This window comes from Nelumbo nucifera, chromosome 5, assembly GCF_055504915.1.
Source record: "Nelumbo nucifera cultivar China Antique chromosome 5, China Antique-T2T, whole genome shotgun sequence".
Taxonomy (NCBI): Eukaryota; Viridiplantae; Streptophyta; class Magnoliopsida; order Proteales; family Nelumbonaceae; genus Nelumbo; species Nelumbo nucifera.
Window position 1 is genome coordinate 18,964,092 of NC_142653.1, and position 24,090 is coordinate 18,988,181.

The following is a 24,090-nucleotide window of genomic DNA, read 5'->3' on the forward strand; positions in this document are numbered from 1 at the left end:
CATCTCAAAGTATGAGCATACATAAATAGCTTGCAACTATCTTCATTCTAATTCTCTCCTTGGTTAGCAACAAAAGTCGTTAGAGCTAACCTTGGGGAGAAAAGAAGAAATTTAAAGGAAAGCTAGTCCCAAACCTGAACTTTCAACAAGCTCAGGTTATCTTTTGTCTTCCCGAATGATCTTGCTGCAAAATAATCATGATGATTCATGACCCAGATTTTATATTGCCGATCAAATTATGCATCTTCAGAACCGAGCTTTTTGATTGATCTTTTTATTTTTGAAATCTCTGAAATGTAATGGAATAAGATACGTGAAGGTGACAGTTCTCTCGGTTCCATAAAAAAGACAAAACAGCTTACGAGGGTTGAGGGGGAGCATCTTTGCATGAGGTCGAGGTAGGGTCTCTGAGAAAGAAAGATGCCCCATCACCACCTCTTTTTAGGGCCTCGGATCTGTTCCTCCTTTTAGGGCCTCGGATCCGTTCATCATAGAGCGCATCTCACCCCGACCTCACAGCACGTTTTAACTGTGCATCTAAAACATCTGCCCATTAGTAAAAATTTACAATTACGGAGATGATTCAGATGCACGGCTGAAACTTGTTGTGAGGTTGGTGTGAGGAATAGATCCGATCTCCCATTATATGGGCTCGGAACGAAAGAAAACCTTCTTTCCCAGGTGCTCCCACGGAAATTTCTGGGCTGGAGCAGAAATAATCGACAAAGACGTTTGGTACTTTAAGTTGAAATAAGTATACATTATCTGTTTAGAGGTTGTCATGCACAAACCTGGACAAGATTTTGGTTCCGTTGACTGGATGGTTAAACCATTGATCCATTCATCAGGTTACTGTTTTTTCTAATAAAGTTTTTGAATTTTTTTTTTGTTATTACAATGCTACAGATTTACCCATCGACCTGGAATGTTAAACTGGTGATTCGTTCACTTGGAAGGAAAAGCAGTTCAAGCTTTGGTTTGGGGGTTTTAAAACATTCTCTTTGACGGTGTCCACCTTTATGGACAAAGAAAAAGAAAGAAAAAAAGAAAAGAGAAGTATTGTGAGTCATTATAATAAAACTCCAAATTAAGGGTTGAAATGTTGATATCTTAGTCTACCCAGAGGGTCAACCATCTATGAACAGCTCTCAAGAGGTATTGTCCAGTATGATTTGTTTTGCCTTCTATAACAAGAACAACCGCCATGCCATGTTAAGGCCACATCATCTCATGATTTTGTTTTCGGAAACAAAAACAATTGCTATCTCAGGAGGTGTTCAGAGAGCTATCATGTACTTTGGGGGTAGTGATACTTAGATCTCTAAACTTTCATTTGAGACAGTACTTTTAGATTCCAGCATTTTGCTTCCCACTATAAAAATTTAACACTCTGTTAGCTTTGAGCTTTTATGAGTTCGTTTTGCTCTCTTTTTCTTTGCATCTCCAAAGCCTAAGTTTTAAACTTTTCCTATCTTTTTTCCTCTCTCTCTCTCTCTCTATTTTTAAAAATTCAGGACTTACATTTTAGAGATGCAATAAGGAAAAGGCAAAATTGACGAAGATGGATGCAAACAATGGTTAAAATGGTGAGATTTTTTTAGGGCAGGTTAGGCATGGGAGAGGAGAAGAAGTTCAAGCTGGCGGGGAAATGGAGACTGGATTTGTCCATTGAAGCAAAATCTATCCTCTTTGAGCAGGGAAGGACAAAGGGGAAGGCTCTATTGAAAATCAGAGAAGGGAGCAGGGCATCGATTCTTCTAACAGAGGAGGCCTGTGTGTGGTTGAAAGGCTTTGTAGATGGAGCTGTAAATTCCTTTCGAGAAAAAGGTTGGAGAAACTCGTTGACCTGTGAGAACAAGAAGTTCGAAGCTGTGCTAAAAATGAATGGAAAAGGGTGGTTCATTATGGTCACCGAACTCTTTGGTTTTAACAAAAAGCAAGTGATGTGTATTCCAAAAGGTCTGAAGCGAAGAGGGTGGGCTTCTTTCGCTTCTAATCTTCCGCCCAAAGCTTCACCCTGAAGTTTTGGTGTCCAGCTCGTCTGTCATCCGACGAGTAGCAGTGGAAGAAGGGAGAGGGAGTTGGGAGAAGATGGTGGTTTTAGTGGCAGAAAGGGTGATAGAAGATTGGACGAAAGTTTTAGAAGTTTTAACAAAGAGGTTGGGATCAGAGGAAGATATTTTGTTGCTACCTTTTGCTGAAAAGAAAGCCCTACTAGATATTGGAAGTAAGACTTTGTTCTTCAATTCTTTCCTTGTAGAAGGAAGCCTGATTAAGGTCCAGAATTGGGCTCCAGATTGCAACGAAGTTGAACCCAGAGCCGGCAGCTTTTGGATTAAACTTCTTGGTCTTCCCTTCAACCTTTGGAATGACCTTATTCTGGGGAAAATTGCTAGAGCAATGGGTGGAGTTCTGTTGGAGGCTAACTTAAGCAACTTGAGAGCGGTGGAACTTAAGGTTGCTGGGATCAATCCGGACAACTTGCCGCGGATCTTCGAAGTCCTCTCAGAAGAAGCTTGGCACAAGGTCTGGCTAGTTTCAAAAGTTGAAGCTTTGCTTTGGGGAAGACGACCAGAGGTTGAAGATTCTGACAAGCTCGCAGGGGGTGTACACGTGGCCTTCAGGGGCTGGCGGGTAAGTCTGTTGAGTGTGGGCGTTTTACAGAGGAAGGGGAATAGTGGCAGGGGTGTTCCAAGACTCAAAGCCTTCCTATTTTGGCTTCTTTTTCAAAATTTTTTGAAGAAGGGTTGTGTAAAGAGGGTGGCTCGTCCTATGCTGACGTGGCTAAGTTGGGAAAGAGCGGTTCGCGCGCTAAATCTCTTCCCGAACTGGCTCTAAGAATGGTCGAGCTGGTCGGGCCAGTGGGTGAACTTCCTTGCGGATTTAAAAGCCCACATGACAACTTAAGTCATCACGTGGGGCGGGGCAGGCGTCTAAGTCTCGCCCTCTCGACTGTGGAGGGGCGAATTCTACGAACAAGGCTAGAGAGCGCCGGCCTCTGTGCTGGGTCCGACGAGCAGCCGACGATGAGAAAAATCACAACCTTTCTGATCGCCCGAACCCACGCTATTCGAGAGGCAGACCAGAAGAGAAAGAAGATGCTGATCAAGGCTGGTTGAGCTGCGGTTCAGATTCTGATCATGTTGATAGTTCAGACGACTGTGGGAGTTCAAGCAGTGCGGCAGTTGAAGCTCTACTTAAAGATCAGAACAACGATTCTTTTAGCTTGGACTGTTTGTTCTTAGGGGATTCGGTGGGAGAAGGAAAGGTGGAGGGGGAGGAGCGGGTGTTTGATTTTAACCCATTACTGGCTGAGCCCCCCCTCAATTCTAGTGCTTTGCAAGAGGCCGAAAAGGAGGTTGCTCGGGTCTTCTCAGAGCAGAACAAGGGTACTTCACAGAGAGGTACATACTTGGGTACATAAAGGGGTCTTTGTGTTGATACGGCGACAGGGATTTCCCTCCCCCATCTCTGGGAGACAGAGTGCTATGTTTTCCCAAAAAAGAAAGTGACTACCTCAGGTAAATCCCTCAACTCTGTCAATTCAGTTTTGGATATTGATGAGCGCTCTGTATCTCTTGTACCAGATTCTCTTCCCAACCAAGAGTCGGAAGCCCCTAGTCTGAAAGCCACATTGAGTCTACAAGGGGGGGGGGGGAGTGGGTGAGGAATCATGCAGAGAGACAATAATTAGGGAAATCTTAGAAAGCCTCTTGGGCGAAGTGGAAAGGAAGAATTTGCAGAGAGGGAGCTTGGAGGGGACAGACATGGTTGTGGTCGGAGGTAAAGTGAGAAGGAACAAGAAGCTTCCTAGGAGTGAGGAGAGTGCTTCTTTAGGGAAAGAGGAAACTTTTGGGGAAGAGTCTATTGCAGAGTTTGTGAAAAAGTTGGGGTGCAAGCTAAAGAACCCGAATGACCTAAAAGCCTACATGCAAAATAAAGAGGATAGCAAGATGAAGTTCAGAAGGCTGAGTGAAGTGGAGAGATTAAAAAAATATATTGAGGGGGACAAGAAGTTCAAAGTGAAAGGGATTAGAAGAAAATGGTCTAAATAGTTCTTGGAGGACTTAGGGTTAAAGCCTTTAGTTTTCAATGAGAATCCTAAGTTGGAATGTGAGGGGGTTGGGCAGCTTTAGGAAGAGAGCAACAATCAAAGAGGTAATTAAGAAGTTCAATCCGGACGTGGTTATGCTTCAGGAGTCCAAAAGAATGGATTTTGATTGCAGCTGGGCAAGGAATGTGTGGAGTTCTAGAGGTATTAAATGGGTGGCTGCTCTTTCGTGGGGTTCCTCGGGAAGAATTGTGACCTTATGGAAAGAAGAGATTCTCTTAGGTGTGGAGGAGCTAATTGTTGATCACTCTGTCTCCCTGAAGTTCAAACAGGTGGCCGATGGGTATGAGTGGGTTCTAACAAATGTGTATGGCCCCAATGACTATAGGCAAAGGGAGAAATTATGGGAAGAATTGAGTGACATTAGAGACCTTTGGGATGGACCCTGGTGTGTGGGAGGGGACTTTAATGTAGTGAGATTTGTGGAGGAAACCAACAACCCCAGACAGAGAGTGACAACAAGTATGAGGAAGTTCAACCAATTTGTGGACTCTTTTAATCTCAAAGAACTTCCCTTCCTAAATAATAACTTCACTTGGTCCAACCTTCAATCTCAGTCAATTTGCTCTAAGTTGGACAGATTTTTGTTCTCAATTGATTGGGAGGATCATTGGGGCAACATTTCTTCTAGGGCTCTCCCTAGACTCACTTCAGACCACTGGCCAATAGTTTTGGTCAAGGAGGAATTAAGAGGAGCAGGGCCTACCCCTTTCAAGTTTGAAAATATGTGGTTGTCTCATCCGGGTTTCACTGAGAAAATCAGAGAGTGGTGGAAGCAAGCGAATCCGGTAGTTGATTGGGAGGGAATAAGGTTTCACAAGAAACTCCAATACCTAAAATCTCAATTAAAGGAGTAGAATAGGCTGAAATTTGGAAGATTAGAAGATACAAAGCAAGTTCTGGTGGAGCAAATTGAGGATTTGGACTTGAAGGAAGAGAGAGACCCATTTGGAGAGGAAGAAAGGAAGTTGAGATGGGGTTTAAGGAGGAAGTTGGAGGACATCCTGATCAAGGAGAAAATCAGTTGGAGGCAAAAATCTAGGTGTAAGTGGCTAAGGGAGGGAGACAGAAACACAAGGTTTTTCCATTCAGTGGCAAATGGAAGGAGAAAGAAGAATTACATCTCTAACTTGGAAGTTGATGGAGCAGTCTTGTCTCACCCGGCTGAAATTGCAGAGGCCCTAGTAAATCACTTCAAATCTATTTTTAGAAGGCCTATGAATGAGAGAGTGTGGTTGGAGGGTTTGGAGTGGCCAACTCTTAGTGCAGAGAAGAGAGAGTGGCTAGAAAAAAGATTCGATATGAAAGCTTGGAGAGCTTTAGAAAGTCAAAGAAGAAGGGAGTGGTCTGCAAATTGGATATGGAGAAGGCTTTCGACTTGGTTGATTGGTCATTCTTGATGGAGGTGTTGAGGAGTTTTGGTTTTGGTGATACGTGGTGCAAGTGGATCTGGGGCTATGTTAGGACTTGCCATTATTCTATCCTCTTTCCCCTTTTCTTTTCACCCTTATTGTTGATGTGTTTGGGCGATTGATCCATAGAGCAGACTCGAGGAATCTGATAAGAGGGTGGAGAGTAGGAAGGGAGGAGGTTCCCTTAACTCTTCTTCAGTTTGCAGATGATACTATCTTTTTCTGTGAAGGAGGGAACCTCAGTTGGATCCGGAATCTAAAGTTGACAATACAATTTTTTGAGCAGATTTCTAACCTCAAGGTAAACTTCGACAAGATTTGTGTGACGGGAGTGAATGTGAACGAAAGAGACCTAAGGGAATCTGCAGATGAGCTAGGTTGTGCTATTACGGATTGGCCCCTGACTTACTTGGGCCTCCCTTTAGGAGATAATCCTAAGAGTGTTAGCTTTTGGGCTCCGGTAGTGGAGAGGTTTGAGAAGAGGCTAGCGGCTTGGAAGAGGAATTATCTTTCTTTAGGTGAAAGAGTCTCTCTCATTAAATCTACCCTAACTAACATTCCTGTTTACTTTCTGTCAGTGCTTAAGATCCCCTGAAAGGTTTCAAACATTTTGGAAAAATTAATAAGGAACTTTCTCTGGGAGCCTGGAGAGGAGAAGAGAGATCATAGGGTGAGTTGGGAGGTGGTCTCTAGGTGTAAAACAATAGGAGGTCTAGGGATTGGTAATTTCAAGAAAAGGAACATGGCTCTTCTGGGGAAGTGGTTGTGGAGGTTTTCTTTGGAAATGGATAAATTGTGGACTAAGATTGTGGCTAGCATTCATGGGTTGGAAGACAATGGCTGGGATCCTCGAACCTTGGCAAGGGCTTCAGTAGCTTCTCCTTGGAAATCCATCCACGATCTGCTTCCAGTTTTCTTCCCTTGGATCAGGTATGGTCTAAACTCTGGAAACCGAATAAATTTTTGGAAACATCTTTGGGTCGGGGATTCTCCTTTGAAAGACAAGTTTCCTTCCTTGTATGCTCTTTCGGACTTGAAAAATGAACCCATTTCTTCTTTCTTAGTCCCTTCAACTTCCACTTCGGGCTTTGGTTGGAACTTTGGCCTGTGTAGGGCAATTAGGATACGAACTTGGATAGCCTGGTAGCTCTGCTAGCCTCCCTTGAGGGTGTCTTCCTAAACCCTGCTAAGAAAGACACCAGATTTTGGACCCTTTCTAGCTCTGGTACCTTTTCTTGTGCTTCTTTCTTTGAAACTTTAACTCATCCTCCTACCCTCCTGGGGTTGTCCTTTCCAGTTAAGGAAATTTGGAGTAGACCTATTCCTCCTCGGGTGGGGTTTTTTTGTTGGGAAATTTTCCTGGAAAGAATCAACACTTTAGACTTACTCCAAAGAAAGAGACCCAACTATTGTTTACTTCCTAATAGATGTGCTCTTTGTAAAGCTGATGGGGAATCTGGCTACCACCTCATGGTCTCTTGTAAGGTTGCTAAATCTGTTTGGGAGTGAGTTTTCTCCCGTTTTGGGTGTTCTTGGTATCCTCCGGAGACTGTCCAAGGTTTGTTTTCCCCATCTCTTTTCAGTTGGCCTAAGAAGCGAGGGAAGACTATGTGGAGGTGTATTAGGGCAGCAGTTTGCTTGTTAGACTGAATCTTTATAAGAGCGGTCCACTGGCTAAAATCTTTGGAGTTGTTTTCAGATTGTCCTATGGATGACTTGCTAAGAAACTGGAAATAGATTGCTTCCACTGCAAGATTCAAGAGGACTCTTTGTCCGTTTTGGTCCCCTCCCTCCTCAGGCTTTATAAAGCTAAATTTTGATGGCAGCAGTGTAAGGAATCCAGGGCCCTCTGGGATTGGAGGAGTCTTCAGGAATGAGGAAGGGATTGTTACTGCTTTATTCTCTGGCCCTATTGGAGAAGGTGACTCTCTTAGGACTGAGATCCTTGCAGCGCTTGAAGGAATTCGAAGAGCAAAAGATCTAAATATTAGCCGTTTGATTCTGGAAGGTGACTCGAAGGTGGTGGTTAATTGGTTGAAGACAGAGGACAGTGGTTTGTGGAACTTTAACAATGAGAAAAAATAGTTCTTATGGCTGGGTAGGGACATAGAGATTCAGTACAGCTGGGTGAAGAGGAGTGCCAACTCATTTGCGGATGGGTTGGCCAAGCAAGGAGTGACTAGGGAGGCTGTTTTCTGGGCTAGTTTTTAATTTTCTTTGCTTTCCCTGAGTTTTCTGTTTTTTGGGGAGCTAAGTTATTTTATCTCCCTCTGTTCCTTTCCCTCTATTCTCTTAATTTAATGAAATTGATGTTATTGATCAAAAAAAAAAGGAAAAGGCAAAATGGTCTTACAAAAGTTCAAAACTAACATAATACTAATACATGGAAGAGTGTTGGAATATTTGAAACCAAGGTTCAAAGTATTGATACATATCAGCCCGTATCGGCCGATACGTATCGTTTCGGGAGCTCCCCGATACGCCCCTACAGAGGGTGTATCGGGGTTCTGACCGGTTCAAGGGTGGAGGAGCCTTAAACTGCCCCCCCTGAATCGGTTTTGAAAAAAAAAAACACTACAGATATTGCCCGATCGGGCATATCGATATTTAGAACCTTGTCACAAAATAGCCATTTGCCACAAATGAAAGTTTGGAGAACTAAGGCTCCGTTTGTGGGAAGATTTGGGTGGGATGGGATGGGATGGGAAAATGTAAAAAGGGTGAGAAGTTTACGAAGGAATCCACTATTCATCCTCATCCTCCTCTCGATCGAACAGAGCGGCGACTAGGAAGAGAAGCGACGGATCTGAACCTATCTTTGGCCTTCCTCTCCCACTCTCTCTCCCTGATCTTCTTCTTCTCTCTTCTCCTTCTTCCCCTCTTCCCCCATTTTCTCTCTTGCTCCGTTTCGTCACTACTGTTGCAAGTTGCAGCGGTGGTAGATTTGCGCGTCCCCTCTCTAATCTCTCTCTCTCTCTCTCTCTCTCTCTTTCTCTCTTCTTCTTCTTCTTCTTCTTCTTCTTCTTCTTCGTTTTTCATCTCCACTACTCTGTCACCACCGAACCAGAAATGACGAGAGCGGCGACGACATACCAGTGGATTCTTTCGTAAGTTTCCATTCAGCATCGATTTCTTCTATCTGAATGGGGAAGTTGCTTTGGATTTTTGCCGTTGCGAGGGATTTTTTCCGTTGTGGCAATTCCCCTATGCTGGCGGTGGCATGGTGCCGAACACCTGCGCTGGTGCCATTGAATAGGACTGTGTTGCTGGGTTTCTCTGTTAATGCGCGTGGGACCTTCGGCATGGTCGTTTTACAGGAGAAGGGAGATGGAAACTTGAGTTTTCTCGAGTTTTCTTACTAGAGTCGCACTGTTTTGGTGCGACCTTGAATCCGCGATTTTGGGATCTCACATCCCACTTTTTTCTCATCCCATCCCCTCTTTTCCTCAAAACAAATATGAGGAATATTCCCTTTTCTCATCTCCATCCCACAAACCAAATGGAGCCTAAGTATCAATACCCAAAATACCGGGATAGTAAAAAAAATCACATGTGTGCATGAAGGCGTATGTATATATATCATCATGAAACCAAACTTTTGGGTTGGGCTGGGTTATTAGGCCATCGGACTGGGCGAGTGGTGCAAAATATATTTTGGGCTTGGGCAAGAGCAACATAAACCCACATATGTTTTTCATTTTTTTAAGGAAAATTCCCGATCAGTACCCTGTACTTTGGCTCGAGTGACAATTTGGTCCCTGAACTTTTAAATGCAACAATCCAATACCCGAACTTTCAAAATGTGACAATCTAGTACCCAAACTTTTAAAATGTGATAATCTAGTACCTGCCATTAACCTGTCCGTTAATCTACCGTCAAGTGTCATTTGAAAAGTAAAAAATGCCCTTTAAATGCCATCTAATTCTCTTTACCAACCATCCAAATGTTGACAAAAAACTGAACAGTCCCACATCCTAGCCTCTTCTACTCAAAAAAGTTGGTGACTGTTTAGAAGAATCTAAAATTTGGGACTGTTCATTTTATTGTCAATGTTTGGATGGTTGATAAAGAGAATTAGATGGCATTCTTAGGACATTTTTGACTTTTCAAATGTCACTTAACGGTTGATTAACGACAGGTACTAGATTGTCACATTTTGAAAATTCGGGTACTGGATTGTTGCATTTTAAAGTTAGGAGTCTAAATTGTCACTCGAGCCAAAGTATAGGGTACTGATCGGGAATTTTCCCATTTTTTTTAGCATAGATCAAGCTTAGCGGTGCAAATCTCCATCGAGTAAAAGATGCTGCAATGCCTGAAAGTAGCAATTTAAGTTGGAGAATTTGGTGTGAATTATCGTCTCTGGACTAGGGCTTGACCCAGCACAGTCTAAGCCCCATGTGCAGCCTAGCCTCTGCGGCCAATAATAACGCAAACGGTTCCAGGCACTCCAATCGCATTTAAAGCCATTTACTGTACTTAGCAAATGCAACATTTTGAGTTAAGTGAACTTACCACCTTCACATTATCATGGAATTGATTTAATTTCATTGCAAACTAATTCATTCCTACACTCTCTCTCTATACAATATACAACTGTTAATAGAAGGTGAAGGGGTTGATTATGCAGTTAATTGATCCCTGGTAGATTGTTAAGATGATGTGAACATATATATTGAGCATCTGTGTATGCTTTCTTTGCAGTTATTTTGCAGGACAGACACAGACATCCATACAGATGTGAGGTCTGTCCTCTACTGAATCGAGCTACCACCACTTTTCAGGAATTTCGAAATATTCTAAAACAGTTATCCTTTTCTTCACCACTCCAAAGGAGATGAGACTGCATGGAATATATTCATGACTTCCATTCAGCTATCTATCTATGGGCTGAGAGTGCAGTTGATCCAATTAAGCACAAGAATGGATCCAGAAGTCATAGTAAGGAGAGGAATATGTTTGACCATATGCACCAGGCTATGGCCCATGAACCAAGATGATCACCAACACAGAATGAAGAAGAAAATTATAATTCTTTCGTATTTTTTGTTTCAAGTGAGCCAGCACAGCTTAATTATATGAGATTCTTATGTCATTCCACGTAAAGTTGAATGGAATCTTGATTCTCAATCTTGTGGCGATTGAAATTTATTTGATCTTCACACAAAGTGGAACATTGCAGGTTCTGCACTATCTTCTTTTCTCCATAGTGGAACTCGGAATTAGCTTCTTACCAGATTTATTCTAAATCAACTTATGAATATTCCCCATAAAGAGGGAGTGCACAAAGCCATATAAAAACCTTTATCACTCCTCTTCTCCGCACTAAGTAGTCCCAAAGATCATCAGCGACACATCACATTTCGTCCAAGCAACTGCCCTTACAATCAATCTCTAAAATGGTAATTTAGTTTTGTTTCTTTTTTTATACTCCGTAACTGATGTATTTGCATTGTTTATAGTTTAACGAAGATGTACAATATTGAACCATTGTTTACATCAGAGTGATGAAGGAAGCAAGAACTACGTATCAGTAGGTCCTTGGGGAGGCCAAGATGGAGCTAGGTGGGATGATGGGGTTTATTCTACTGTTAGACAATTAATCGTAAACCATGGAGCCGGAATCGATTCCATTCAGATCGAATATGACAAGAAAGGGTGTTCGGTGTGGTCTGACAAGCATGGCGGAACTGGAGGCTATAAAACTGATAAGGTTAGTCCATAACTAAACAGGGTTCTGTAACCTCTACGAATAGTCGAATAGGTTTCTGCTTCAGACCTTCCAGCTTTCTTATTCCTAAAATTTGCCCGTTATTTCTTGCGTTTTGAAACAGTGTGAGTACTTGAATTCTGGTAAGATTTAAAGAACGAGTTGTGACTTACTCCAAGAATGGAGATGAGAGTAACTACAATCTTCTGGTTGAGTTTTATCACACTGATACAAACTACTATACTGATTGTAAGTGCTTTTATGGGAGATTGTCCTATTTACATTTGAGAGTCAGAATACTACCAGATTAGGATTTTATGTGTTGAGAATCCATTCTCTACATGGTATTTTTGGTCTACCCACTTTAGATTGAACAAGGTTTTGTTGGGTTTGAGTTGAATTTAGTGGTTTTTTGGCCGATGCTGTTTATTTAACCTTACTGATCTTTTCTCAACCATCCATCTGTTGTAGATCAAGCTTGATTTTCCAAATGAATTCCTCATCTCAATTAGTGGCTACTACGGTCGCATGGATCAATGGAACTCTGTCATTGTTCGCTCCCTTACATTCAAGAGCAATAGAAAAATATATGGTCCATTTGGTATTGAAGAGGGAAACCATTTCTCATTCCCAGTGACAGGCGGCAAGATCATCGGATTTCACGGGCAGTCCGGTTGGTATCTTGACTCAATTGGAGTATATATGAAGCCTCTCAAGCAAAAGATTCCATCTGAAAACTTTCTAGTCCAGAGTTATGGCGAAATGGTGGTTTCTGTAAAAGCAAGTGCCACCAATAATAAGAAGGTTCTGCCAACCTCAATCTTGAACCAACAATTATACTCAGGTTTTTAGCTATTCAACAATGCAAATTTAGTTTCATGACATTAATTTATGTTGCAGGTTTCTTTTCCAGATCAAGCTGAGATCAATGGAACCCCAAACACCAGACGAGTCGTGTCATATGGACCCTGGGGTGGCAATGGTGGGACGATTTTCGATGATGGGGTGAATACAGGAGTCCGAGAAATTCATTTAACACGTAATGGAGGTGTTACTTCCATTAAAGTTTGTTATGATCGGAATGGGCAAGCTGTATGGGGCAATAAGAACGGGGGAAGTGGAGGGATTAGACTGGACAAGGTGATTCAACAACTGGGATTTGCTTGAATTAATTTTCATTTCTCAGTTCTCATTCAGTAATTCAAACATGCTTGCAGTTGCAGCATGCATCACAGAAGTTTTTGCTGCATTTGTTGTGCAGATTGTTTTGGACTATCCATCCGAAATCTTGACACATATCACAGGCTATTATGGATCTACAATCTTCAGGGGGCCTACAGTGGTCAAATCCCTCACATTTCACACTAACAAAAGGACATATGGACCATTTGGAGATGAACAAGGGATCTCCTTCTCCTCTGGCTCTAAGGAAGGGATGATTGTGGGATTCCACGGGAGGAAGGGATGGTTCGTTGACAGTATTGGAGTTCATGTTCTGGAAGGGAAGTTGTTGCCACTATCTCCTAATGAGGCATTCAACATGATGGGTGACATGAGAATTGCAGAGGTTGGTAATCTTCATGAGTTTGATAATCTGATCCTCCTTCTCATCCCCTACACTACACCCAAAACCAGCACCATCAGATTATTTGATCTGAAACTTGTTTCTGTGAGCATTTCAGAAGCTTAGTAGACTGTCTAGAAACTATATAGCTGTATATATATATTTATATATCAAATTGAAATTGCAGGTAATGTATGGAATGGTAAAAGAACCAGCTCCAATTGGACCTGGGCCATGGGGAGGGGATGGAGGTAGGCCATGGGATGATGGAGTATTTTCAGGGGTTAAGCAGATTTATTTGATAAGGGGAGAAGCAATTTGCTCGATACAGATCGAATATGATCGAAATGGCCAATCTGTTTGGTCTACAAGGCATGGAGGTGGGGGTGGAGACAGCACCTATAAGGTAGTAATTAATTAATTGCTTTACTTTCTCTCTTTTCTTTAATTTCTTTCACAAGTCACAAGTATCAAATGGAAACCAATAATGGTGACATTTTTTCTTAACATGAAAATGATGTTCAGATCAAGTTTGAGTATCCAGTTGAAGTCCTTACTGGTATCAGTGGTTATTATGGATCCATCCTTGGTGATGAGACAACAAAAGCTATCGGATCTCTGACATTTTATACCAACAGGGGGAGGTATGGTCCCTATGGGAAGGAGGTGGGCACCTTCTTCAGTTCAATGACAGAGGGGAAGGTGGTTGGCTTCCATGGTAGGAGTGGCTGTTATTTGGATGCAATTGGAGTGCACATGGAGCATGGTCCGGGTTCGGGTGAGAGAGGATTCGTCAAGGCAGTACTCAACAAGTTATTTGGTTGATCAATCTCACATTCACATCCAACAAACATAATACAAAGAAACCATTATTCCTTAAAAGGTTGTTACCCTTTTAATTTGTTGTTACCCTTTTCCTTAATGACCCAAGACTGGAATATATGGTGCAGTATCCTTTGTTTGTATGAACTATTGCAGCTTATCAATACATATTTGAGCTTGCCGGGTTGTGGGATTTGTGAATCCCTACCGGACTTGTGCTGATGATGTTATGTTAATTAGATTGGACCAATCCAGACTTATTGGTCTAAATAATTTAATTATTTATTTTTGATATTTTCCTAAGGGCTACACATCAGGGGTAGCCCATCCACCAACGCAGGTGTAGGTGGGATTCGATCCCAAGTCTCCGTTATGACCAGCAAGAGACCTTACCAATCTGCTGGTTGACATGTTCCTTGCAAAGAATTTATTGGATTGGAATGGGCCTAGTCCATCCATAATGGATTTATATGGGATTGAGTTGGATTGAACCAATATCTGGTCCATTGATAGAAGACAAGAATACAAGTGTCAATAAACCAGGTATGAGTTGGAACTAATCTAAATTAAAACCATTTTGAACAGATTGGCGGTTTAGACGTTGAATTGGACTGGTCCAAAATGATTAACTCCTAAGTATTCATTAGATTGGACTGAACCTGGTCCATCTATAATGGATTCATATTGGACTGGACCAGATTGGACCAAATCCGGTCCAATTAACACCCCTAGCCAATGGCCATCTGGTCTCTGCCCCAACTTGGGCTGGCTTAGCCATTAATTACAAGCAGTCTATCAAAGACATATAGCTAGAATGCTTCCGTCAACCATGCTAAAATGGTATTTTAGGCAAATGAAAATGCAACCTATCTATGTTTTGGTTGGAATGGAATATGAAAAATGGGATGGAAAAAGAAAAGCAAACCCGCTTGGGCTACGTTTGTTTGCGGTGTAAACACATATTTACATAGTTGGCTAGATCAGGCTCCGGTTCACTGAATAATAATGCAAAATGGAACCGATGCCTTGTTGGGATTTACTCTGTTTGGCACTCACAGCGTAAACACATGGAGATGAGAAAACACCATTAACCATAGGGGCAGAGCCAGGGGGGACCCAGGAGAGCCATGGCCCCCCTATGGTTCAGAAATCCCTACTTGTGATTGTAAATTTCCCTCCTCCCCCCACTCCCCACCCACACCAATAGTTGGCCCCCCCTATGGCCATCCATATTTATTTATCCCCCCAAACCCATTTTAGGTTTTGGCCCCCCATGAAAAATTTCTCGCTTCTCCCCTGATTAATCAGCTCGCAACAAAGTAAAAATAGGTGATAAAACACCATTATCAGCTCACAACAAATCAACTAAGAGAACACCATTACCAGCTCGCAACAAAGAGAAAATGGTGAGAAACGAAACTGAGAGAACACGGTTAACCAGAAAACACCGTTTTGGAGCTGGAACTAGTTTTAGAGTTTTACAACCCATACAGGTATGTGCCATTAGGCTAAATCCAACCCATATATTGAATTTATTAAAATACCCCTGATTTTTATTATTGATAGTTTGTGTTTTTTATATGTTCCAATCAAATAATTGGAAATTCTAATGTTTGTTCGTTCTATTTTGCTTATTTATTGTTTATATATAATATGAAATAACAAGAAATTAGATACAGGTATTGAACCCGACCCACCCCACCCTCAAATGTGGGGAGAGCAAGGTTAGGGAGGGTTTGAATTCTAAATCCAACACATTGTACATTCCCCTAGAATTTACAAAACACTTCCTAAAGTCCCGAACCTGTCCTATTGCTATCCCTAACTGAAATCCACCTCCACGTTTCATCAACCTTTTTGGGAATTAATTACTTTTTCGTCCATTGAATTTGTATATAAGCTTTTGCTTCATGGTACAGTTTCTATATCATAGATCTTGCTTAAAAATCAGACCATTACGGTGCAAAAATAAATATTTGTGATATACCCGTTTGGCAAGTTTTTCCACGTCATCTTCCATCTGTTTAGAAGTCCCGAAGACCACTTTTCAGTCTATTCCCGTTTATTTTGCGGAAGATCTAGCCGCCGAAAGCTAGAGCACCAAAAAGAGAAGCCCATTTTAGGTTGATTTCGGGAAGCTCCAAATGGAGCTTTTCGCATCTTTTTCACTTTATTCTCATACGGAAAGACATTGAAAGATGCACACTAACCAAACTAGCTTTGAACTGCTCAGATCTTCAACCAAAAGCTTAATGCATCTTTTGACTGTCAAAGCTACTACAAAATCTTCCCAAAAAAACTTACCAAAATGCCCCTAAATTTTAGAAAAATCTATATTATTAGGAAGACATAAAACTTTGACCAATCAACCCCCTCCAATTCACCTAATTATTTACCACTTTTGTGACAATTTTGATTGGTCACAAGTTTTTTCGGTATCATTGTCAAACCCTAAATTTAGATATCAACCAATCACATTTAAAACGTCACATGGCCATTTATATCTTTTTATTGGTTTACATTTTAGAAAGCGTACTCAACAATCATGCAAAAGATCTTTAATAATGTTAAACGGTGTCGATTGGAACACCTAATTACTTTATTAGTGGTTTACAAACCATTATTTGCTTCACACTCATAAAACTTTCCTAAAATTTATTCCAAGTTGTTTCCCTATTGGGACCCAAGAGCAGAAAGTTTAGATGGGTTCTGATGCTAAGGCCATTGTGGCCCATTGGGCATCGAGACTCGGACCAAGACATTATGAAACAGGGCGCTGTGAAGCCTAAACTATAGACTAGTTTGTGGGTTGCGATTCTATGCTGTCTTTACAAAATAAAATCTAACAATGAGCTGATAAGAATCGGAATTTCTTTGGAGAGGAAGGATTAGCTGAATGCAATAGCTATTCAGCGGGCTGTAGAATCAACGATAATGTTCTATACCAGTAATAAAATATATAAAACTCTGCACCTTTTAAGGTGGAACCCATAAATTTATTATTAGCATAAACCATTACCATTGATTCTACATAACCGTCACATTTAGCTAATCCAAATTGCTCCTTGGAAGCTACCGTACCAGATTTTTGCTAAAATAAGTAATCAGGGTTCAGATTTCAGTGCAAAATGAGGAAATACAGCGATTAGTAAAAGGTGGCGTAATTAACCATGAGGAATTCTGAATTCCTGCATATAATAAGAAATAAATAAAAAGGAGGAATTAGAATTACTGTTTCTTTTTCTTTACCGCTATATTTGGTTTGAAGGAAAGAGTAGAAAAAGAAAAGGAAATACAGGAAAACCCATATAAGATTTGTAAAAATTTTCCTTCCTTTTTCATTCCTTTTCCTACTTTTTCCTTCAAACCGAACATAACCTACGTGTATATATTAACCAAGGGGATTACGATTACTGTTCAGCAAGGAACAATGCAACGGGATTCCTATAGCCAAAGCTGATGTTTATGATGGCGATTGTGACAGCAGGACAATGACAATGGAATTCTTTGAAGTTTGAACAACCAAATTTTTTTTTTTTTTTTGCTGCATGATGGATCTGATTCTCTCTCTTTTTGGTGATGGTGGACCAAAGAATAATCCTCCTCCACTTCAACAAATAATTATCAAGATGTAGTCATTTCACCTTGGGCTGGCTATCTTTGCCATCCGTCAATGTTTCATTTCTTTGCATTGAAATGAATTCATCCACTGCTACTGTTTTTCTCCTCTTTTGGTTTGATAGAAAATAAAAGAGAAACAGAACAAAATCCCTTATGTTATGTTTGGTTGCAGATTAATTTTATTTGCATTAGTATAAATGCATGACAGTGTAAATGAAAAGAATGCAAATTCTGGTTTAATTTTGTCTTTGATTTTATATATTATTTTAATTCATCTGTACTTCAACCAAATCCAAACAGAATAAAATAAATTTTGAAATAAAAATAAATCATAATTTGTATAAAATCATTTGCACTACCATGATTTTGCATCAGTGCAAATAACTTAAAATATTTCCTTCACATGGATTCGGCCTTGAGGGTCAGAGTGTATACGACGGGAAGTCAAGTGATGGCAGCCCACGGATGGATAATAGGCTCCATCCAGGTCGAGTACTGTGACAATTCATGGTATTATATTATAGGAGCCCACTGTATTCAGTGATAAATAGTGGAACTAGTGGTACCATATTCGGGTACCAGGCCCATTAATCTAGGTGTTATGGGCTAGGCCTGGCCGAGAAAACTAATAATGGACCATGCTCCACCCGACAGAATTTGTGGCCCATTAGGACATAACAAACACATGTAAGCCCATTTGGAGTCCATATCTCTCTCTTGATATACTTTTGTTTGAATGATTCGATCTTCTGTTTTGCTTTGTTTTGATAGAACGTAGATTCTATCTGAGTGCACCAAAGTAAGTAACTATACTAGTAGTAGTATACATTGGACGTGGAACAAGATGTGAGATGACTAGCTCGATGGATCAACTTTCATGTTGCAGAAAAGCTGTCATGCACCACAATTCACAAATCCAAAAGCAAAATCAGAAAAGTAGGACGACCCACACATTCCACCAGGATTTCTTAACATTCTATATATTAATTGGGACCTGTCCTCACTCCTCAGTCATCCATGCATCCACATTCTGTATATGCACCCTCTAACGGTAAACATACATACCGCAATGTCTACCATCCTCTCCTCTCGAATCTTGATAACAAAACTAGACATGTCAATTTCAGTACTACTGCAGAAACCAACTATCGGGTCCGGATGTAATAGGCATGTTAGGTAATTATAATGAATGAACACGTAATAGCTGTATGACACATGTCCTAATTAATGTGTTTTTCATCCAAATGTTTTTATTCCATTAGATAGAAATTATCCATTATTTTATTATCTTTCGGCATATACTTGGTATCCAATTTTTCCAGTTGCGTGCAATCTGTAAATCCATTGTGCTTTATATAAAGCCGATTCCCCATTTGGCATCTCTTGGAAAAAATAATGCATGCAGGAAATCTCTCTCTCTCTTGCTTTGTTCATTGTCATTAATTTTGAACTTGTTATAATTTAATTACTATTAGAAAGAAATATTACTCTAACTGATCCAAGTTAATATTATCAATTAAGAAAATAACATGGGTTATGGGTAGTCTCAGTCTGCCATTTCATCGATCCCTCCATGCAGAAGAAAAGCCAGTATATATAGTATAACTGTATAAGCTTCAAAGCCCACAACATCAACACAGTCATTGTTAATGGGTGGAATTTTTCTTGTAATAATAAAAGAAACCCACCAACTTTGTGCTGGTTGTACTGTTTCTTGTTCATGTATAACGGATCCGATTCTCTCTTCTTTTTTTTTCTTGGTAGTGGAAACTCGAATAAGCTTCCTTCACTAGACACTTCCAAAGCACGAACGCAGTTTAAAATAATCTCCGCAGTGTGACTGTGACACATAATTCCTTCATAAGAATCCCTCACACGATCCATCCCCCAAATCGTTGCCATTTCTTGCAGAGAAGAGACTCCATCAGTATTACTGCTTAATAGCGCAAAAATGGTAATTAAATTGTTGATTGTTGTTCTTTCCTTTGGTCTTCAATGAATTGAACAAGAGAATATTCAGAGAGAAACCCATGACCCATCCATCTGGGTTAACTTTCTAATTTGTAGATTGTTTCTTTTCATGTTTAATATATATAAGAATTTTGGTACTATATATGTGGTAACAGAGGAGCGATGTATATGGAAAGAGCCCCATCTCAGTTGGGCCTTGGGGAGGCCAAGGAGGATTGCAGTGGGACGATGGAGTTTATTCAAGTGTAAGGCAATTGATTATCACCCACGGAACGGGAATCGACTCCATCCAGATTGAGTATGACAAGAAAGGGAGCTCTGTGTGGTCGGAGAAGCATGGTGGCAGTGGTGGCATCAAAACCGATAGGGTTAGTGTTGGTTTGGTGCCACTAAATTACTTTATTTTTCTCTGTGAATTTTGACTACTTGATGATGAATTCAACATATATGGCATGTTGGCATGGCATTGAGAAAACATGGATTCAATTAGGATGCATTTAGAAAACAGTACTCTATATATTATTAACCATTAAAAAGCCCATATCTCTATTATACTGTCTGTAAACTCAAGAATTATAATTAGGGGTGTCAATGGACCGGTTTTGGATTGGACCCCATCCAGTCTAAAATGAATTTGGTGGATTGAACGGACTGGTAATACATATTGGATTGGATCTGTCCCATTCATAATAAATTTATATTGGATTGGATTGGATTAAACTAATATCTGGTTCATTGATATAAGATAAGAATATAGGTGTTAATGAACCGGGTTTAGGTCGAAACCAATCTAAATCAAAATGAATTTAAATAGATTGGACAGTCCAGACATTGAATTGGACAGTTCCAAAATGATCCAAAATATTCACTGAATTGGATTGGATCCGGTCCATTTATAATAGACTCATATTGGACTGAACCGGATTGGACCAAATCCAGTCCAATTGACACCCCTACTTATAACGTGTCAGACCTGGTTCATTCATATATCTGAATCTGATAATTAATATGTTTCTAAAAATTATGTCTCTAGTGAGGGAGAATATTATATATATATATATATCTGCATTGTCACCGTGCTGGCTTATTGGTAAGCTTCTCAGCTGGTTCTATCCCTGCTCAAACACAACCTGGGACCTAACTGGGGGCCCAAGTGGTGATCTGAGAACTCCGACAAGTCCAAGAGTAGTCACGGCCCATGGCCTATTTATTTTGTGGTCATTGGCATTGAGTTAAAGACCATGGCCAATCTGGTGGAGTTACTTGTGGTAACAATTCGATTAAGCCGGCCTGAACCCACCGGGGTTGGACCAAGAAGGCTTGTGCGCTAGACTCTCTCGTTAACAGTTTAACACCCCACTCCGGTTTTGATAGTTCAGGTTCAGGAGAACTGAGCATTTCTCCTGTGTGTGTGTAGTAACACAGATGATTACAATACGTGATTAGAGTCCCTCGTAGAGTGAAAAATCAGAAAAGTCTTTGCATTGTCAAATAATTAATTTCCTTTATATTAGTACTTTTATATTATACAAAACTAAGGCTCTACTTCGGTATAGTGCAAATTTTGCACGCTCTGAACATATTTGTATTTGCACTCTTTCCAATCTGATCCTAAACTGCAAAACTACATTTTTTTTATCTTCTACAGTTATCTAAAGATTTCAAATAACAAGATTCTTAATTAGATGCCATTTTCAATCAAAATAACACATGGAAACGAATATAAAAACATCTTAATTCTTACTAATAAAAATATCGAGTAACCCAAAATGGGGTTTGTGCTAGATTTAACTTAATTAAGACTCAATTAGCATGACTTATTAAATTAATGCAAAGAGTTTAATTTATTGCACTATCCCATGTTAGCCTGGAGAATTAAAATCAATAAGTCATACTGCTTGGTGATTTGTCTTAAAAACCGTCTTCTCTCACTCTTTGGCCCTAAAGTAGAGACATTTACTTATTAGAAATTCACTTATATACTACCTAAAAAAAATTCTCTTATTTCAGGTCAAGCTTGATTTCCCAGATGAGTTTCTGACATCAATCCATGGGCACTACGGTAGTATACAAGAACGGGGACCCACCTTTGTTCGATCTCTTACGTTCGAAAGCAACAGAAAAACATATGGACCATTTGGAACTGAACAAGGTGCCCAATTCTCGTTTCCGATGACCGGCGGCAAGATTGTTGGATTCCATGGCAAGTCGGGATGGTATCTTGATTCCATTGGAGTATACTTGAAGTCTCTCCAGAAACCGAATTCATCTAAAGCTCTGGTAACTTCGCAAAACTTGGTCACTGATCATAAAGTTGGTTACACTGTAGTCCAAGGAAATATAGGCAAAGACTACGACATAGTTCTTGCTGTAAGGCAAAGGGACGACAGCATCAGCAAGCTATCAAACAACTTCTCAACTCAAACTACTATCTATCGAGAGGTTAACGGAGGACTGGATCAATCAAAAGAAAAGGTGAGATAACCCTACATATAGCAATTATCAACTCATCATCGCTTTAATTTTACAGTTTATTAATTATTTGCTTGAATTATATTATTATATATTATTGATATGCAATATCCTAGCAGCTAATTAATAGAGCTTCCTTTCAGCTAGTTGAGAGAAGATCAGCCACAATCACAGAGGGACCTGTTACATATGGACCTTGGGGTGGTAATGGCGGGATTATATTCGACGATGGAATGTATACAGGCGTCAGACAAATTAACTTATCACGTAATGCAGCTATAACTTCAATCAAAGTTCTCTATGATCAAAATGGGCAAGCCATATGGGGAAGCAAGAATGGTGGAAGTGGAGTAGGGATTAGATCAGATAAGGTGCTGTGTTGCTCCAGCTGATCTTGAAATATTAAATCTGATCATCAATTTCCTTTTTTTATTTATTTTTTTTATACGACAACAGTTCTAATTAATTAGAGAATTTAACCACCATAAATGCTATTAATGCAGATAATCTTTGATTATCCATATGAAATCCTGACGCACATTACTGGATACTATGGGGCTGTGATGTTCATGGGACCTACTGTGATCAAGTCATTGACATTCCACACAACAAAAGGAAAGTATGGACCCTTTGGAGATGAACAAGGAACTTTCTTCTCAACCAACTTGAAGGAAGGGATGGTTGTAGGATTTCATGGGAGGAAAGGGTGGTTCATAGACGCTCTCGGAGTTCATGTACTAGAAGGGAAACTCTCACTGCCTCAACCACCTACTTCTACCATCTCCTTCAGCAGAACTAATGTGCCAATTTCTGAGTTTGATAATCCTCAGTGGTCTAATAAACTGGTATTAACCAATAAGCAAGTGCCAAGAGAAGAGGTATATATATATATATATATAGATTCACGATCATAATTATATATATCATGCATGGTTATATACATTCATATCCATGTATCTATCTAAATTTGTGAAATTAACCCTAATTTAGGTTGCATATGGGGTGATAAAAGAACCAGCTCCATGTGGACCGGGTCCATGGGGTGGGGATGGAGGTAAGCCATGGGATGATGGAGTGTTTTCAGGTATTAAGCAGATCTTTTTGACAAGAGGGGAAGCGATTTGCTCCATACAAATTGAGTATGATCGGAATGGACAATCTGTTTGGTCTGTCAGACATGGAGGCAGTGGAGGAGAAGCTACTAATAGGGTAAATTATTGTTTTTAAGTGCTAAAATTAATTTTCATGTTCCCTAGCTGCAGCTTAATTAATATCTGTTGGCCGAGTTTTCCTCTGATGTTGGTTCTTCTTCTTCTTATTTTTTCCTGTAAAATTTAGATCAAATTCGAGTATCCACATGAAGTTCTCACTTGCGTCAGTGGCTTCTATGGCTCCACTAGCACAGACCAGAGGCTGAAAGTTATCAGGTCTCTCACATTTTATACCAGCAGAGGGAAGTATGGTCCTTATGGGGAAGAGATTGGAACATTTTTCACTTCGACGACAACCGAAGGGAAGGTAGTGGGATTCCATGGTAGGAGTAGCATATATTTGGACGCCATTGGAGTCCACATGCAGCACTGGTTAGGGGAAAGAAGATCTGCCAAGCCAACGCTTTTCAAAATCTTTAGTTGATGGATGCATGCTTTGTCCCACCAAATTAAATAACAATGCTAAACTATGTTTGTGAAGAATCTATATCCTAAGTAGTGCAGTCAATACTAGCTAATACATATTATGGTGAAGACTTGTGGGGAGGAATTCTAAGTAGTGTTTGTTTATGAATAATAATAATCCTGCAGCCTGCTGATATGATGCCTCAGCAGTTGCAACACTTGAGATTTTCATTGCCAAATCTGTACTTTAATTGGGAGTCAATTTTATATAGTTTGGAGGGAGAACAATATTCTTGGTTAATTATCCTTTGAATCAAACATGAGAATTTGATCCAAATAAAATGGATTCAACCCAGATCCCTATATTTCTTATATAATGAAATGATCTTTTACAAGTTGAAAGGAGACTAGAAGAGCTAGGGGCATGCAGACTGAAAAGGACTAGGATAGAAGAAGAAGAAAAAGAAAGGATTTAACACCCATAAATAGACAATGGACATGCCACTGAACAGAATGGAATATTGGCCAAACAGGATTTAATTTACATATATAAATAAAATTAAAGGTTGCAAGGCCTCACACACAATATATAGATGAATATGTCCCATATGCCGTCCCTACTCCTCATTCTAATGTAAGGCAGCCCATGCATGAGGCTCCCACTGATGTGGGGTCTGGGAAGGGACACCATGTACCCAAATTTATCCCGGCAGATACATCAAAATAGACTGTTTCCCAGATATAAACCCAGGTCACAAATGGACCAATCCAACTGTTAAGCTAAGATCCA

General features: G+C 40.2%; 1 protein-coding gene across 1 annotated transcript; it reads left to right on the forward strand.

Moving 5' to 3' along the window:
• Positions 1 to 12,117: 12,117 nt before the first annotated feature.
• Positions 12,118 to 23,597, forward strand: LOC104595923 (Mannose-binding lectin superfamily protein). Its single transcript, XM_088888139.1, has 11 exons — positions 12,118 to 12,374; positions 12,496 to 12,801; positions 12,986 to 13,204; positions 13,324 to 13,618; positions 19,107 to 19,195; positions 19,368 to 19,580; positions 21,223 to 21,687; positions 21,828 to 22,055; positions 22,188 to 22,562; positions 22,675 to 22,893; positions 23,023 to 23,597. The coding sequence occupies exons 1-11, from the start codon at positions 12,126 to 12,128 to the stop codon at positions 23,317 to 23,319; spliced, it is 2,955 nt and encodes a 984-aa protein (XP_088744265.1). The 5' UTR covers positions 12,118 to 12,125; the 3' UTR covers positions 23,320 to 23,597.
• Positions 23,598 to 24,090: the final 493 nt, after the last annotated feature.